At 35.2% G+C, this 19,422-nt stretch overlaps 1 protein-coding gene across 1 annotated transcript in view; it reads right to left on the bottom strand.

The window, feature by feature from the left end:
* LOC143252127 (LIM domain transcription factor LMO4.2-like) overlaps window positions 1–19,422 on the bottom strand; it is a 106,874-nt gene that overhangs the window by 64,676 nt on the left and 22,776 nt on the right. Inside the window, exon 2 of the mRNA XM_076503806.1 lies at window positions 6,883–7,400. Coding sequence (XP_076359921.1) covers window positions 6,883–7,217 — 335 coding nt within the window. The 5' untranslated portion in view covers window positions 7,218–7,400. The remainder of the gene's footprint in view (window positions 1–6,882; window positions 7,401–19,422) is intronic.

The following is a 19,422-nucleotide window of genomic DNA, read 5'->3' as shown; positions in this document are numbered from 1 at the left end:
AACTGGAGTCCATTTTCTTAGCATAATTGTTTTTGACTAAAGAGAAACTGATATTATTTTGGTAACACAGTCGAGCAATATTTGCTTGATACTGTACCTTGGCACGCATTTCATTCCAATCACAATTCTTGTTCTGCTGAGAGGTTTTGACAGTTTCTGTGTAACATTGTAGCATTCAAAATTCCCTGAATAAAACACAAGAATTTCAATGCTCCTCTACTGTTTTTCTCCTACGACAATTAGCTTTTAAGATACAGTAATTTATAAAATAGAGTTTTATTTATAGTTATCGTATATGTGAAGGTGTCAGAAGTCTATATTTTTGCTGAATTTTTGTTTTATAGAAAACATGTTGTAACAAAACACGCTGCTAATCTCAATTTCAGCATCTTTAAATGAGCATCGTGTAAATGTGGGAAATATAAATATGAATCAATACAATCAAGTGCATTGAAATTGAATATTTTGGCATTTTTTTTATTAAAGTAGCCAATCATTTTAATTTTAAGAATGGGATCTTTCCTAAATAACTACTGAACAAATTAACAGGGGAGTAAGTGACTGTTTGAAATTGCATCAGAATATTTTCAGTAGAATAAACATTAATCATGAACTTTGAAAGTTTGGTTTGTTTTGAACTTCGCGTAAAGCTACACGAGAGCTATCTGCGCTCGCCGTCCCATATTTGGCAGTGTAAGACTAGAGGAGAGGCAGCTAGTCATCACCAACCACCGTCAACTCTTGGGCTACTTTTATACCAATGAATAGTGGGATTGACCATCACAAAAGAAAGGACCTACGGTTGAAATGGCAGGCACGTTTGGTTGACAGGGATTCAAATTCGAGACACTCGGATTACAAGTCTAGCGCCTTAAAGAGCTGGCCATGCCGGGCCAGCATTGAAGGAAAAAAAATGTTTGGAAAACAAATATATGATATTCTGTAATATTTATATCAACATTCTATAACACGCATTCTTATTATATGTTCCATATCTTTACAAAAGAGAAAATTACGAAAACAAAAACACATTACCAACATTGGAACAACAAATTCTTTTGATAAGGAGTTATCCTTTAAATCACGGGAATTCTATTTTTCGACACTTTTCTTCAGTTTTTGACACGATTGTCTCATTATGACACATTTTATCCACGCTTACCCGTGGTTAGTGATATTATAACAAAATCTGTTATAAACGTTCCTGATAACAATGGCATTTGATTAACATTCTTACAAAAATGGCGGACTTATACTGCTAAATACAATGGATCTCATATTACCCAGTCACAGGAGCATGTAACCAGACCTTGTTTGTTACTTGGGAAGGGTATTTACTTAAAGATACACAAGAACACCCTGCGCTAAGCGTTCCTAATTTTGAACTTGCAGACAAAGAAGAAGACAGCTACTCAACAACAAATTTTGGGTTACTACAACTGAATATTGGAATTTGACCTTTACTCTTGTAACGCAGATATAGGCCCTCACATTCAGAGTCTGGCACGTTAACCACCAGACTATGCCTGATCCACGAGAATTAGGCCAGTCTCTCTGTTGGACACTGGAGCAGTTAATTACTGCGGGCCTGACATGGCCAAGTGATTAGCGCTCTCGACTTACAATCTGAGGGTCTCGTCTTAGAATCCCCGTCCCATCAAACATGTTCTCTCTATGGGACATTATAATGTTAAAGTCAATCCCACTATTCGTTGATAAGAGAGGTGGTGATGATAGGCTGCCTTATCCCTAGTCTTTCACTACTATATTAGGGACTGCTTGGGAACCCTTATGTAGCTTCTCGCGAAATTCAAACACATCAAACCTAATCAATGTTTATTAACGGCTCTGATTCCACTCAGATCTATGAGCATGGGTATATTCGTTTAAATAAAATAAGTTTAACGTACGAATGACAAAAATATTGTTTTGAATTAAGGACAAAGCTACACAATGGGCTATCTGTGCTCTGCCCACCACGGGTATCGAAACCCGGCTTTTAGCGTTGTAAATCCCCAGACATACCGCTGAGCCACTGGCGGGGGCGCTGCTACAAAGTGATACGTTATGAAAATGCAAATGAATAACATCAATCTACATTTTGAGGGAAAAACTATTAACCGATCAATTTTCTAGTCCTTACAAAAGTCGTTTGAGCAAAACGTTGATCATTTCAATCTTTTCCCTTTAGATCGATTTTAAACATTTATTTCTGCTAATGTACAGAGCTGTAGTATGATAAAAAATATTAGCCATAAACACTATGCATCTCTCTGTAGTTGAATGGCGTTTGCGTTATACATTCAATAGGTTTGAGTAAGTATAACATTTCGCACTCATATATATTGCTCTTGCTACTATGTAATTCGTCTTAAATTCATAAAATGTCATAGGAAAATAACTTTAAACTAGAAGAACCAATTCACTTTCTCACAAAGCAATACAATTTTTCGAGTTAACAGTAATAGATGATATAACACTAGACATTGCTTGCCATTATTACGTGCATTACTGCATCAGAGAAAATTACCAATAGTTAACTAATGTGAATGGCTCGCAAAATCGTAATTTCATTATTCTAAAGCTCTTTCTTAATATTTACAAATACTGTGCTTGTTTCGCGAGTTAATGTCCAATATACATTTATGGTGATATTATCCTAATGTCAGTTGCTTATATTTAATTAAGCAGGTAATCTGCGAGGATGAATGTCCTACCCAGCTTATTTAATATTTCAAAACAATTGTGTAATAAATAAGACAATGTAATTCATATCATTTAGTACTGAGCACAAAAATGTCATACATTACTCATTACTTAATGTCTGTAGTGCATGTTGTTGTATAGAAGACATTAATACTAGAAATAAATGATCTTATAACACTAAAATGTTGTTTTATTTGGTTAGACACTCAACGTTTCACGTTGTAGCTTCATCAAGAGCATTCTCTAAAACACAGATACAAACAGTAAAAACTTCAAAAACTGCATTTTGGTGTTCTATGGTCGTTTATTTTTAGTATTATTGCTATATTAAATAAACAATATTGTAACATACTAGTTTATTAAAAACAATACTATCTTTTATCTTTTATTCAACAAAATACTCTTTTATTTTATTACCAGACACAGCGTTTGCAGTAAGGAAGATTCTTTCTTGTAATCATGAACCACGACAATGATTCATAATAAGAGTTCGCATAGAGATTTGCTGAAAACTCTAATAGAACATTTGGGCAAAAACCAACATAAAAATCAGACTTATTCTAGAAAGTACTCGCAAAATCTCCCTTTCTATTTTAAATAATTGAGACCACCTAAACATTGATAATAAGCAAAATAAATGATTTCACGATTGTCAAACAAATTCCAAATTTGCCTATTTATTCATGTTATTATTAATACTAATGTTTCACAAACTTACAGCAAAATCGATAGGGTATTTTTCAACAAAATCTAGACATATAGATATACTATATGAAACGCTGCGAATGTTTATGACCTATTTGAAGATTTGTTATTTTTTATTGAAAGTTGATTTACGTGATTATAAATACATAATAGATGCGATATTGTAATGAACTATGACTTTGGACTCGACGCGTGTTAAACGCGTGTTTGCACGAAACCTCAAGCACAAAGTCACCTAGTCCATTATTTTAAGATACACGAAGTTTTATTTAAAGCAATGATTTAGACGTATTTGTTTTATATGAAAAGGTTGTTATACGTGCTTAGTGAGGGTTTATGTTACTTTAAAAATATAATTGTGCATTAACAAATTCAATATACGAGATAAATAAAAACTTAGAATTTAAAATATACAAATAGATATCACAAAAAACGGTAAGTAAACAAGGTTCGAGATCTACTGCTAACAGTTTACTGAAGATGCAAATCTCTATTATAATTACATTATAAAATCATTGCAAGTGATATTTACTGTACTGTATGATCACACAGAAATGTTGCAGGAAGTTTTTAAACTCAATTTGATCTCTTAATTTTGTCGTGTTGCGAAATTTTCTAAATCCTTCACTTTTCATCAACAAAAAAATCCGGTGTTTTCTTAGTGTGTGCAACAGTTGGAAACTACAACTCGTGCATTTTCTAGCGCATTAATTGGAAACTGCCACGTGAAAGATTCTTGATTTGTCTGTTTCATATTGTTACTTGAGTCTCTATTGCTCATCGTTTCTTACGTTTCTGTCTCTACGTAGATTTCAACAACTATATTCCAGTAAGCTTTTAACACTAGACGCGTACCATAGTAACTTTACATCTCAGACGATGGCTTTCTAATGTTTTTTTTTTTACACTAAAATGAAGTCACGAGTGTGTATTAATTATTTATTACCACTACATATAGTATTATTTCATACGGCTATTGCTATTTCTAAATATTCATAATATTAGAAATACAAGTAGGTTCAATAAGTCTTCGTAGAAATGAATAAAAGCCCTATAATCCTATTACTTTCAAGAGGTCCACGTTTCGAAAGTGCTCGGGTTGTAGGGCTATTTCTAAATAGTTAGAATCAAGGAAGAGGTTTATAATTTAGTCGATGAATGGCGACTTACGCTAAGTTTGTCACTATTGTTCATGGTCCATGCATTGCTAGGAAACAATAGTGCCCGGCAGACTGTTGAAGAACATATATATATATATATATGTCACGTAGACCTAAGAAGGCAGGCATTTTACTGAGTCTGTTTATATTGCATTAACTTGGGTTGTATTATCTTAGAAGAAATATTATTGGCTCTGATGAGATTGCTTTGTTGCTTTTCGTCTTTTGTTATATTATATTACCAGGTGAAATACGCGTCCCTCTGACGGAAGTTACGTAAATGCATGATTAATGAATGGTTATCATAGAACATGAAAAACTGTTCCCTCTAAAAATATGTAAGTAAAAACTGTAAAACACAAAATGTAAAACTGTAAATTAGCAAATATCTCCGCATGAACTCATCAAAACTTTATGCCAAATTTGGTGAAGGTCATTTTACAGGGGAGTGAAGTAGTGGAAAAAACGCAAAAACACCATTGAAAACCGTGTAACCTCCATACTAATTTGGGCGAAGTAGTTACACGGACAAATAACAGGTGGTATCATAATACTCATAGTTTATACTAGAGTATAGCCCGTTAAAAATGAGAGTACAAATACAACCACCCACACCCCATAGTACACCTAACCACACATTTTATAGCTAAAGTAAAAAAATTCTTTGTGAGCCGATCAAAATTGAGATAATTCATGAATTCGTGTCGTATTCATGGAAATTTTGTAAAAATCAGTTAGAATAACAACTTCTAATATACAAAAACGCCAGTGCGTTTTGGTAACACTACAATTTAAATTTTAAAACTACAAATCTATATTTTGAATCCTTGTTTACAGAACTAATCGAGTTTAGTTGAGTCAAAATATTTGTTGATTTATTAGTATAGAGTCTTCGTTCATTAAAGAGATTTGTTTTTTATTAAACACCTTGATAATCTAGCAAAAAGTAACTTAATTCAGAAATGATTTATATTTAAAATTTAATCAATATTTTTACTTTCATAATAAACGTTATGCACTTGGCTCTAAGCTTGGTGATCTCACACTACGCCTTTGTTTTACGCTTATTACATCAACACTCACAACACTTGTAAAGTTTCAGAACGCCATCCCTTATGGCTCTCATTCACCTCCGTCACTAAAATCGTAATGGGTAGACAGGTTAGATTTTAAAAGAAACCTGTAATTAAATCTGTGATGACACAATCTTTGCCATCAAAAGTATTCTTTGGAAACAAACTTACATTTTGTTTCTTGTACTTTCATGCCAGTGCATGTGTTTATTTTTGTTTCACATTTATTTTGAATAAACCAATGCAACAGTACACTGTTGAAAAACTCGTAATACTCCTAATGAATCTCTATGCACGTATGCAGCTTAGAATTTGTTCTCCATAAAGGAACATTAGCAACTAAAGAAAGAGGTTTAGTGCAAACTATTAATTTAAAAAGTAGAGAACGAAATTAATCACAATGCAAAGATTATATTTTCAAATCTATCATTATGGACTCTTAATAAAAAGGAAAACAAACAAGGCTGAAAATAATGTTTACATTGTGTTCGCAAACTACAAATCCCTAATATGGTTCCTTGTCAATAGCACTTAACAATTTTAGTTGAGTCAAAATATGTCATTTGTTTATATTGAGAAACTAATGTTGACACTACTTCCAAAGTATCTTATTTACTTTTTGATACAGTCTCCAGCTGTTTTTTGGTTTGGTTTGAATATCGCGCAAAGCTACTCGAGGACTATCTGCGCTAGCCGTCCCTAATTTTACAGTTCAAGAAGAGAGGGAAGGCAGATAGTCATCACCACCCACCGCCAACTCTTGGGCTTTTCTTTTACCAACAAATAGTGGAATCGACCGTAACATTATAATGCCCCTACGGCTGAAAGGGCGAGCATGTTTGGTACGACCAGGATTCGAACCCGCTACCCTCGGATTACGAATCGAACGTCTTAACCCACCTGGCCATACCGGGCTCAGTCTCTAGCTGCAGGCTTGAAAATATAATCTTTGCGTTTTGGTTCAACTGATTTCTACACTTTTTTGACAATCTATGTTCACATTTTATTAAATTGACAAATTTGGCTAATCTTGTAAAGTAATATTTAATCAATACTTAAACTCAATAGGAACATAGTGTTTTATGCTGTATTATATTGTATTTTTTCGTAAGTTTTATTCATGAAAAAATAACGACGATATCCGATGACAAAATTATTGTTAATATGAAGCCTCGTGATCATGCTGCCACACCTTGATTACAATGGCTTTAAAAAGATATATAAAACAGTGTTTTTACCGGATATAGTCGTTCTTACACAGAATCATCCCCGCCTTTGTGAAACACGAGCTACCGATGTCAGCTAAAGTTGCTTGACAGCACGAGCATTTCAAGCATCCAGTGTGCCAGTACCTGTCCATAGCATGTAACAGAAACCTGTCCACAATTTTCCCGCCACATCCGGCACAGCAGCGCCCTCCACTAGTGTTTGCAGAAGTGGGAAGTTGCGATGGGTGAGGCTGAGACTGCATGTGCAACATGGGACTTGCACTGTGGTAACCGTGGGTCATCATTCCTGTCATAGCTGACCCTGACTCTCCAGGGGACATTGCTGATTGGACATTTGGGTTCATGATTAGGTTTAGTAAATTCAAAATCTCTGTTGTTGTTTTTTTTTTAATCAAGCTACTTCGAGTTATGGTCACAAAAATCACGTGTCCATGATTTAGAGAAGTTATAAGAGTTAACCATTTGACGAAACTTTGTTTCAGATGAATTGCCCGCAGACTTTGAAAGGCGTTGATGAGAGATGTGATCTGAAACAACAACAAAAAATAATAATAATAACCACGTTCAGTTAACAATAATTTATTAAAAATGGTTAGGTGGCACTACTAATTCTAAAGATCAGCATGAGATATTTATAAAGTTCACATGTAATATCTAATAGAAGTAAATGTATGCATTACATAAATGTTCAAACATTCTTTCGTGAGAGTCAATAAAAATATCAACACATGTGCAGTTTTATTCACCCACAATTGAAAGAAAACGAAAAACTTTGCATCAGTGAAACTAGAAAATGTTGGAAAGGTAACTGGAGGTAAGATGACTTTTCTCTCCATGACTTAAGAAAAAATAAGCAAATTATTAGCGTGGATTAAAATAACAAACGTTTTCATAATTTGCTGGATGGCTTAGTAATGTTTTTCGTTGAAGATTTACTTACAGAAGTAAAAACTGAGTTTGCGGAATCTCTAAGCTCCATTGTTCCTATTAATATTAAGCACAATGAGGGGTAAACGTATTTATTTCTCGTTTCTGAACTGCTGCTTCACATTCATTTTAGAAGTATTTTTAAGAAAATGTAGTGTTCATAGTTTGATAATCCTTCCCACACACAAGGATAAATATGAAATACAGTTCTTTTGTTGTTTTTTTAGTGCTTAAATACCTTTAGGAAAACTTGTCATTCTGTGATACAATCATTATCAGTCCTATGCTTTTTGTAGAATAATTAATCACAGGGTGTGTGTGTGTGTGTATATATACTGTGTGTGCAGTGCGTGCTTCGTGACGATAAAATATATCTGTTTCAACAAGCCTGTAGTAGGGCCTGACTGGCCTCGTGGGTAGGGCATTTCTCTTTAAATCTATGCATCGTGGATCTGAGACCCGCCACCAAATATGTTCGTAATTGCAGCCGTAAGGTATTATAATGCAACGGTTACTTCCGCGATTAGTTGGAAAAGTTTGTCTTGTCTATTATGTCTGGCTATGGGGCGGCTAGCGCAGATAACCCTAATTGTGGCTTTGTGTAAAATTCAACAAAGAAACAAACCGAGCTTGTCTGTTTTATTCCTATAGTTAAATCTAACTATCCTGGGCATTAACTTTCAGTTGAATGTAACTCGTCCCCCGCTGGGGCAGAGGTAAGCCTACGGATTTCAAACGCTAAAATAAGGGGTTCGCCCCCCTCTAGCACAGCGGTATGTCTACGGATTTACAACGCTAAAATTAGGGGTTCGGTTCCCCTTGGTGGGCTCAGCAGATAGTCAGATGTGGCTTTGCAGTAAGAAAACGCACAAATAAGGGGTTCGATTCTCCTCGGTGGACACAGCAGATAGCTCGAATGGCTCTGTTATAAGAAAAACACAAACACACACACCGAATGTAACTCCCTACACACAGTCGACTTCAAATACACTTTGCACCGATGCAAGTTTGTAATAAACATTTATCTGTTGCTGTTCTTTACATATCTTTTGTGACGTGAATGGTTTGTATTCATGATTTATGCAACTCAATGTCAACGTCAAACAACTGATATTGCACGAGTTACAGCGTTGACTAAGAAAGGCTGTGATTTGTTAAGTCAGTATAGTTTGATTTAAATAGGCCCTCGTATACCGTTTATTGAAACATACCTATTTGGCATATGAATATAACAGGAAGTAAAAATTGGTGTTCATCGGAATACAATCTGTCAGCACTCTGTACTTTGAATAACACTGCAGGTTAAATTTGTTCATAGGTGTAAGCCTTTTTATTACGCTGTTCACACAAGTTTAGAAAGTCTTAAATAAGGTTAAAGGAAAATGAAGTTAGTAACGAGACTGCTTCGTTAAGTGATGTGTCAGATTCATTATATTAGTAGCTTTAAAAATGTAATTATTTATTTTGATCACTGGAATAAAAAAATACAAGTAACACATCTCATTACTAATCTTGGACAATACAGTCGGTATAGCTGTAGTGTGCATGTGTGTGTTTTCTTATAGCAAAGCCACATTGGGTTATCTGCTTAGTCCACCGAGGAAAATCGAACTCCTGATTTTAGCGTTGCAAATCTGTCGATTGTAGTGAGTGGGGTAATAGTAACTAGTATTGAATAATGGGTAATAGTTACTAATATTGAATAATGGGTAATAGTTACTAGTATTGAGTAATGGGTAATAGTTACTAATATTGAATAATGGGTAATAGTTACTAATATTGAATAATGGGTAATAGTTACTAGTATTGAGTAATGGGTAATAGTTACTAATATTGAATAATGGGTAATAGTTACTAGTATTGAGTAATGGGTAATAGTTACTAATATTGAATAATGGGTAATAGTTACTAATATTGAATAATGGGTAATAGTAACTAGTATTGAATAATGGGTAATAGTTACTAATATTGAATAATGGGTAATAGTTACTAATATTGAATAATGGGTAATAGTTACTAGTATTGAGTAATGACTGGAAAATATCATAAATTCTTGTTAGTTAATACCGTGATTGAAAAAAAAAACATATGCGAAATAACTCCGTAAAGTTCATAAAGATATTTTGAATAAAGCTAATAATTTTATACTGATTCAGGAAGTGGGGACTTGCATGGCCTGATGGTTAATGCACTCAATTCATAATGTGCGATTCGCGAATTCGACACTCCATCACTGTACAAGCTCAGTCTTTCAGTCAGGGGGTGAAGGGTAGGAGATGATGTTATGCTCAACCCCACGATTTGTTGTTAAAACGAGAATCCCAAGATTTAAGCGGTGGGTTGTGTTGCTTACTGTTTTTTTTCTACTTTCATTACTAAATTAGGGAATAGGAAACACGAAGTAAATCTGCTCGATAAATAATTACCGAGGCCAAGTGGTTAGAACTCGCAATCTAAGAGTTGTGGGATCGAATCCCCATCGCACCAAACATGCTGGTCCTTTCAGCCGTGGAGGCTTTATAATGTAACGGTCAATTCCACTATTCGTTAGTAAAAGAAAAGCAAGACAGTCGACGGTGCTGCTTTCTCTTTAGTCTTACACTGCTAAATGAGAAATGGCTAGCGCAGATAACCCTCTTGTAGCTGAGCGCGAATTTTCAAACAAACCAAACCGGTAATTAACAATGATACATCAGCGTATAAGGAACACCAACGTTGTAAGCAGCTTAAGAGGCTGATAACAAAATAATAATCATAAAGATAGATTTTTAATATAATAAACGTAATGCATCGGATGATAACTTTTATTTTTCCTTAAGTCTTTGGGGCACGTAAAATTCCTAATTCTAAAAGTAACCCGATTGTGTTACTAAACTTGTGCTTTATAAAACACGTGAAATATCTGGAAGATCAATTTTAATATATCTAGTTTAAACAAAACATCATTAAACTGAACACGTTTCGTTTCTATTCGAAAGATTGAGATTTCTAATTAACTATGAATATTTGAAAGAACGGCAGTAAAAATTAAAGCAATAAACGTATCATGAAATAAAACATTACACTAATGAAAATACTTCAAAAAAGAAACTGCTAATTTGACCTTTCCATCAAGAGGACATAATCACTGAGATAGGAAAAAAGGAGCAAGGAATAATTACATGTGTGAAAACTCGTTCTGCAGGTTATTGGATTAAATGACTTCAGTAGATTAATGACTTTAATGACTAGTTCTACAAGCCCAAGCTCATGAAGCTATAAAAATATCTAATCCTAACGATCATTAACAACGTCGGATGCTCATTACACAGAGTATTTATTAGCACACTAACGAAGTGAAGAAAACCATACATCAAACCTTCACCGACAAAAACCCTTTTCGCAGTTGTATCTAATTTATGAAACCCCGTCAAAGAAAAAGCATAGAGAAATGAAACAGCGTAGTAGTACAGCAGTGTTCAAGTATAAGTAACGAGAACTACTTTGAGCTAGAACAGGTTTCTCTTGTCTATAACTGAAGTGTCTCTAATTGATTTGTTATATCAGAGAGAGGAGGTCAATAAGGAAGGCACAGGCATATCTGACGTGTTAGACACATGGTTAGCACATGAGAAAAATTATAAGCTGGATATATTAGAATACGTTATTAACCAGAGAGACTGGATTTGATACTTTTATAGATACGATTCACGGGCTGTAAACATAAAATTATGATAAAACTATCAACATCAATTGTCTTACTATTCATCTCCTCTGAACGTTTTGCAACTATTATTTTTTTGGGGGAGGCTACAGTACCTCAGTATATGCTTACCTTAAATTTCATATTGTTACATATACCTTATTCATATGTTGTACATATGCCAAATAATACCAATAATATCGCTGTAGGCCCGGCATAGTCAGGTGGTTAAGGCACTCGATTCGTAATTTGAGGGTGGCGGGTTCGAATCCCCGTCTCACCAAACATGCTCGCCCTTTCAGCCGTGGGGGCGTTATAATGATACGGTCAATCCCACTATTCGTTGGTAAAAGAGTAGTCCAAGAGTTGGCGGTGGGTGGTGATGACTAGCTGCCTTCCCTCTAGTCTTACACTGCAAAATTAGAGACGGCTAGCGCAGATAGCTCTCCTGTAGCTTTGCGCGAAATTAAAAACAAACCAAACATCGCTGTGTATTAACCAAATAAGGTAAATACATAGGCGGTAAAGATAAAACATGTTCAAAAATGAGATATATATATAATAATAATAATATCAGCATTTTGTAATAAGTACTCGCACTATTTCCAGTGCTACAGAATTATTCGTTAGACGTTAGAGTGTAATTTATTTAGTTTCAGTATATTTGATCAAATTTCGAGTCTCTCTTTCCACCAATGACTGATGTAAAGTGATGATTTAACGAGTTTTCTTACTCGGTTACATGCAAATCGTCTGCTTTTTATAAGTAAGCTTATGTGCGACACGAGTTATTGTTTAAACAACTAAAAACTGCCCAGAAAACGAAATACGTCAATCTACAGACACACGAGCAAAACGTAAATTTGTAGAAAAAAATGTCACTATTAACCCTAAATACAATTAGAATTCATCACACAAACACACAAGTATTAAAAATATAAATCATTTTCTTTTTCAGACCCACTTTAATATACTTCAGCATCAATTGTTGTTTTTTTGAAATAACACCTTTTTATGACTTGAAAGTTTCAGATGTAACGGTACTTACAGACACGTGGCATAAACGGCCAGGTTGTTATATCCGTCTAGAATTTACAACTGATGACCGATTTGGCTTGTTATAAATTTCCCGCAAAGCTACACGAGGGCTATCTTCGCCAGCCGTTCCTAATTTAGTAATGAAAAATTAGAGGGAAGGAAGCTAGTCATCAGCTCCTACCGCCAATTCTTACATTACTCTTTTACCAACAAATGGTGAGATTAATCGGGAATTATAACACTCCAAAGGTTAAAAAGGCGTGTATGTCTGGTCGTAAGGAGATTCGAACCCGCGACTTGCAGATTGCGAGCAGAGCGCCCTAGCCACCTGGCCATGCCAGGCCACCTGCTGCCCAGAAGAAAGGCAATAAATCTGCAGCATCTGAGCCGCTTACGAAATGAGTTTCAAACGAATAGTAGGATAACTGTCACTTCTATAACGCATCTACAACTGAAAGTGTGAAACATGCTCAGTTACACATTACAGGCTCGATCCTTTGACAATCCGATTTATATTCCGGCACCCTTTCCAATCGGCCACACCCGGTCCTGTTAAAAAACAAATACTTGTTGTCTTGATTACCTGTATTTAACACTCCTACGAAAAGTGGGGCCTAATAGGCCCCAGAGCAACTTGAAAGGTTATTAATATTAGGCTAATAATTTTGTATTTAAATGAAATTGCCATTTAAATCCATTAATGAATGGATTAACGAGATTCCCACTGACCCTATCTACTATCTAGCGAAACCACAGCCAGGGGAACGGGCTTGGAGAAATCAGGACTAGAAACGTCTTTTCGTAGGAGTGTTAAAGCTATGTACGTCGTAAGGTGACTGTACGTTTGTAAAGTGTAACATTTTCGCCAGAGATATAAAAGAAACTAAAGTCTATGAAAGTATAACAGATTGACAATGACTTGGGTAAACACGTTTTTGTGCAACAGTTCTTATGTTTTATCGCTAAATTACACAACGGAGTATGTATGATGTGCCCAGCTCGAGGATCGAACCGTTATACGTCCTGAAGCCTACTGTTGAACTACTAGGAAGCTACTACAGTTAACTAATATAATGTATAATATATATATTTCTTCTTGAAATTAGCGATATCACCACGTGCTTTTCTCAAATAGTAATGTCAATTTAATGTCAATCAAATAAGTCGATCAGTGATAGGCCCGCCATGGCCAAGCGTGTTAAGACGTTCGACTCGTAATCCGAGGGTCGTGGGTTCGAATCACGGTCACACCAAACATGCTTGCCCTCCCAGCCGTGGGGGCGTTATAATGTGACGGTCAATCCAACTATTCATTCGTAAAAGAGTAGCCCAAGAGTTGGCGGTGGGTGGCGATGACTAGCTGCCTTCCCTCTAGTCTTACACTGCTAAATTAGGGACGGCTTTGCCCTCGTGTAGTTTTGCGCAAAATTCAAAACAAACCAATTTATAACACTGTTAACCCTTGAACAGCGGGAATATTGTAGGTACCAGCGTCAATTGATGATGGCCGCCGTTTAAGGGTTAATGCTATTTTCATTAAAATTATATTTGTAACTCAAATAATAACAGCCCACACTTATTTCGTTGTATTTGTTATAATGAAAAACCATCAAGTCTTTATTTGATCAACTCATCAAATTATCTAGATCTTTTTGTATGATAGTAGCACATATAGCAACATCCAGAGCTCACCACCAAATATAACTAATGTATTACTCAATATTTTATATACGCCATTGATGTTTTTTTTTGTTTTTGAATTTCGCTCAAAGGCAGTTAGTCATCACTACCCACCGCCAGTTCTTAAGCTACTCTTTCACCAATGAATAGTGGGTTTGACCGTCACATTATAAAGCCCCTACGGCTGAAAGAGCAAGCATGTGTGGTAGGAGGGGATTCGAACCCGCACCCTCAGATTATGAGTCGAGTGCCTTAACCACCTGGCGATGACATTGGTGTAAATCAAAAACAGCGAATGTTCTAAGACCCTTCTAGTAACATCAGTCCAGCTTGATTAAATTCGTTTTACAATTCTCTGCTTCCTTTTATCCATCCACTTTTATATCTAATGAACTAATTTACACTTTGACCTTTAAAGAGAAAATTTTTAACATGCCCTTTATATGGTACCTTGTCGAATGTTTTCTGAAAATACAAATACACCAAATCGGCATCCTTACCGTTGTCTACATAAGTTGTAACCTCTTTAAAAAATTTAAAAAGATTGCTGAGACAAACATTATCTGTAATGGAACCATAGTAACTGTCCAACAAAAATTTAAAGTTTGTTAAATGACTTTGCAAAGCATCTTCAGTCAGAGTTTCAAAAACTTTTCCTAATAATGACATAAAATTAATACGCTTATAATTTCTGGAACAATTTTTATGAAATTCCTTTAAAAAAAAGAAGAGGTAATATTAACCAATTACCAAACCTCTTGTATCTGACACTAGTTTAAATATCCAATCCCTAACTTCCTTTAAAAACAAAACAAAAACTTTGGGTAGATATTGCCTGGACCAGAAGCTTTATCATTGTTTAAAGTTTCCTTTTTCATAACAGGTTCAAACGTAACATATTATACTTTCCGATCTTGTTATCATCTACCAACTGTTCACGATGAGGAATACTGCTTAAAGATCAATTATTATATGCTTTAGCCTTTATATTTACGAAAAATAATTCAACAATAACACGTTAAACTGTTTTTTGATAACGGATTTGATATTCAGCTTTCAAAACAAACAAATAAAACAAATCCAATTTTGCAGTGCATCTGCAATGTCATTACTTACACAAATATTAGATTGTGAGCAAAACAAATATAGAAGTACAACTCAACTGACAACAATGATAGTCATGCTACATCTGAGTGTGTGCTCAAATAGGTCAGGATGACTCAGAACATGTTTCCAACTGCAAGTATGGGACAAAACACGAAAAAATTTAATTTCACAAACTGTATGTCCAAAATCCCAAATAGGATTGTGTAACAATTGTTTTTATTTCATATCCGGGTGACCGAGTACTAGATTTCTCGTTCTAGTTATTAAAGTGAGTTATCAAAAATGTAACCAGTTTTATGAGCGTTCAACAAGCTGACTCAGGAAAAGAAACAAAAACACTTAAACAGCCTTAAGTGTATATTACGCAAAGCACTTCAAACAAACAGTTTACTTTTCAAGTTATATATAAAATTTATTATCTAAATAGAGATCACAGTTTAAGGATTTCACACAATATTGCATAACATCCTTGAAAGACCTTGACTGGATTATGAACAGGATAAATTAGAAACATTTTCGGATTGTTGCCCTCGTGATTTTATTTTCTGCTGTCAGGGTATGATCGAACATTTCACATGAATATAGTAAAATGAAAAACCACAACAAATTTTACGGAAGAAAAGGATGATGGAAAGCTATCGAGTAGATTACATACGAAAGAACAGCTTTCAAGAAGATGTAATTTCAAGGTATGTGTATTTTATATATGACGGTTTCTTTTGTGTAGGCTCAACAGAGCTATAGCATAACAGTTTGTGCAAGTCTAAAACCGAATTTAACTCCAGTTGAGTTTTGAAATCGTACAAGTTACAAATTTGAAACCTGACTCTAAGTGGCTTCCAGTGGCACAGCGGAATATAAGCTATCTCACAAGGCCACAAGGCTAGAAACCGGGTTTTGATACCCGTGGTGGGATGAGCACAGACAGCTTATTGTGTAGCTCTGTGCTTAAGTACAGCAAATAAACGCTAAGTTATGTTAAAGAGTTGTAGAGCAAAAATTTTAACTCCAGTTGAGTTTTGAAACCATAGAAATTACAAACTTGAAGCACAGTTCTAAATTAGATGAACAAACCTGTAGAATAGTGAAAACGACCCAAATTAAAAATCTCAGAATTAATCAGATTCACAGTTATACAATGATTATATTAAAATGATTTTTTTGGTTTAATCATTGTATAATTGTGACTCTGACTAATTCTGTATTTTTAATACAATCTAATAAACTTAGGGCATTTTTCACTCCTTAAAGAAATATATACAATCCGTTATTCTACTTTTGAGCTATTAGCAATAAAAATATTTCAAATATACAAAGTACAAGATTCGAATTTCGTTTTGTAAAAATCTATTTACAAGTTGAATATTTTACTATTCAACAAATTTAAAAAGTTAAGCATATATGATCATTGGATTTATTCGAAAGAACTGTCAATGCTACGGCTGGCTCTCACAATAGCATCCTTGAAGGCAAAATCGTGCACACAATACATTATCAAACTTTACGTGTTTCCCTGCGCAGTGCTAGAAAGGCATTAATGTACCTCTTTTATAAAATTTGGATTTTCCACGAAGACCGTGTTTTAAAACTAGATGTATGGTTTGAAACGCCCCGTGTGATGTAATTATATAATTTCACAAAATGAATTATTCACATGTTCAGCCCCTATATGTAGATTAGAAAATCAGTCGCATTAAAATCGCCGTAATTATGTTCACTATGTTAGATAACACTGTCAATTATCATAATGAAACAATGTTAAAAGCATGCATTTCTTGATGAACAATGAATTTTGTTAATGAATTAGTTTTTCTTCGAGACCTTGGAGAATATTTTATCTATATTACATTGCGTACCTCTCATATCACCCAAACACAGTGTATATAAACAGTTAACATGTCTTCATTAATACGTACTATTAATACTCTGCAACTTTCTTATGACTGAATAACCTAAACTGCCACACGAGTCGCTGTTTGTTTTTGTTGTTGTTGTTGTTTTTTATTTCGCGCAAAGCTACACGAGGTCTATCTGCGTTAGTCATCCCTAATTTAACAGTGTAAGACCAGAGAGAAGGCAATTAGTCATCACCATCCTCTACCAACTTCTGGGCTACTCTTTTATGAACGAATAGTGGGATTAACCGTCACATTATAACGCCCCCCACGGCTGAAATGGCGAGCATGTTTAGTGTGACGAGGATTCGAAACCGTGACCCTCAGATTACGAATAAAGCATCGTAACCACTTGGCCATGCCGGGCCCACGCGAGTCACTGACATATGCTTCTGTCTCCTTATGAAAAATGTACAGTTGTTTAATATACGATCATAAAATGTATGATAGTAACTCACAATTCGTTCAACGCACACGGAAGACATTGAAGTGAATAGGATATGAGCCCCGGTCCACCTATTCCATTACCTTTATTGACACGTGTGGGTTTTGTAATAATCGGTTCTTTTTTTTCGCCAATTATAAGTGGATATAACGTAGGAGAAAGCATAGTGGTCCTGGAAATGATATATGGCGAGAGGGAGGGGCAAAACTTTGCCAATATTTGAAAATTCTGAGGACACGTGACAGATTTGGTGAGAAACAGTTCAGCGGTTCTCTACCGACAAGCGGTCACGTGACACACAAACCTTTCTCAAATAATAATCCACATTAACAGTGGAGTACAATGTTAAATATAATTTAGGCTTTCTGATTCTTAATGCATAATGGTTCAACGCTAAGTTTTTAGTATTAACCTGTTGTGACAGTCAGTGGGTCCATGTAGTTTGATTTTAACTCACCGTGACTGTTCATGGGTGCCTGTAGATTGATTTTAACCGCATCTAACTGTCCATGGGTACCCCTAGATTGATTTTAACCGAACCTAACTGTCCGTGGGTACTTGCAGATTGATTTTAACTGGACCTGACTGTCCGTGGGTACCTGTAGATTGACTTTAACCGGATCTGACTGTCCATGGTTACCTGCAGATTGATTTTAACCAGACCTGACTGTCCGTATCCCTTCGAGGGTAGATTTCAACAGCCCATAAACACTATTAAGGATAATAAGCAAGAGCATATCAACGTCATTTCATAATTTTAAGTAAGATATGCCGAAAAACTGGTATTAAAACAGATCTTATTAATTATAGTCCAATAGCACTTAGTGTCGTACGTAAAACGTACACAATGTTGCATCGCCAGAAGCACGAACCACGTGCTTCCCGTACATTAAAGCACCTGTAGCTTATGGCACTCGCTGAAACCAGGAATATTCGTGGAGCATATGGTACATCATTCGCACGCAGATTCTGCACGAAATTATGGAATATTATAGATGCTCTATCTATAAGACTGAAACTGACTCACGGGTAACTATTAGTAGAACTGTTATCCAATACCACATAGTTTGAGTTTCTTGTAATAGCCCTCTTGAAAAGGCTATTTTTTTTCCTAATCCCAATGTTATGGTAAAAACATCTACCAATGTCCCAGTTTTCATGCTGGTTCAGTGATTGTGGAACGCGATATACGGCTTAAGTGTGTAACGGCAAAATAATCTGACTTAAGTGTTTAACGGTACAATAATCGATCAAGTTTTGTGACACAGCCTCGATTCTATAAGACGTTATACTGTACCAATAAAATGAGAATCAGATTCTAGATGCGAGATGTTCTTTCATCATAGGTACAATAAAAAATGAAGCCCCACATATCTATGTTACGTATATAGCTTTATTTTGCACTGACAAAAAGCAGAACACAATCTTGTAAGAGGGACGTCCTTTGGTTTTCTAATCATTATATGTACGCTATTTAATTTCAAAACAGCCGGAAAATACTTTCCGAATATTTATTCACAGTATGAATCCTTTCTATGGTTCGGTACTGATATATCCCACCCAACAAAAATACACAGAGATATACACACAGAGAGTGGATATTTAACCTCTTCTTCAACTATCATAGTAGAGATTGACAACTGAAAAGTTACAACATTAATGTGTCTCCTCATTGTTCTTTGTACAATAAAACAGATCGTTCGCACACCACTATTCAACATTTCATAGAATGTCATTCGGAGTTTTAGAGTACCATTCATTTTACTTTTTATTGC

The sequence above is a fragment of the Tachypleus tridentatus genome, chromosome 6 (assembly GCF_004210375.1).
Source record: "Tachypleus tridentatus isolate NWPU-2018 chromosome 6, ASM421037v1, whole genome shotgun sequence".
NCBI classification, from domain to species: Eukaryota; Metazoa; Arthropoda; class Merostomata; order Xiphosura; family Limulidae; genus Tachypleus; species Tachypleus tridentatus.
This window is presented reverse-complemented; position numbering and strand designations above follow the sequence as displayed.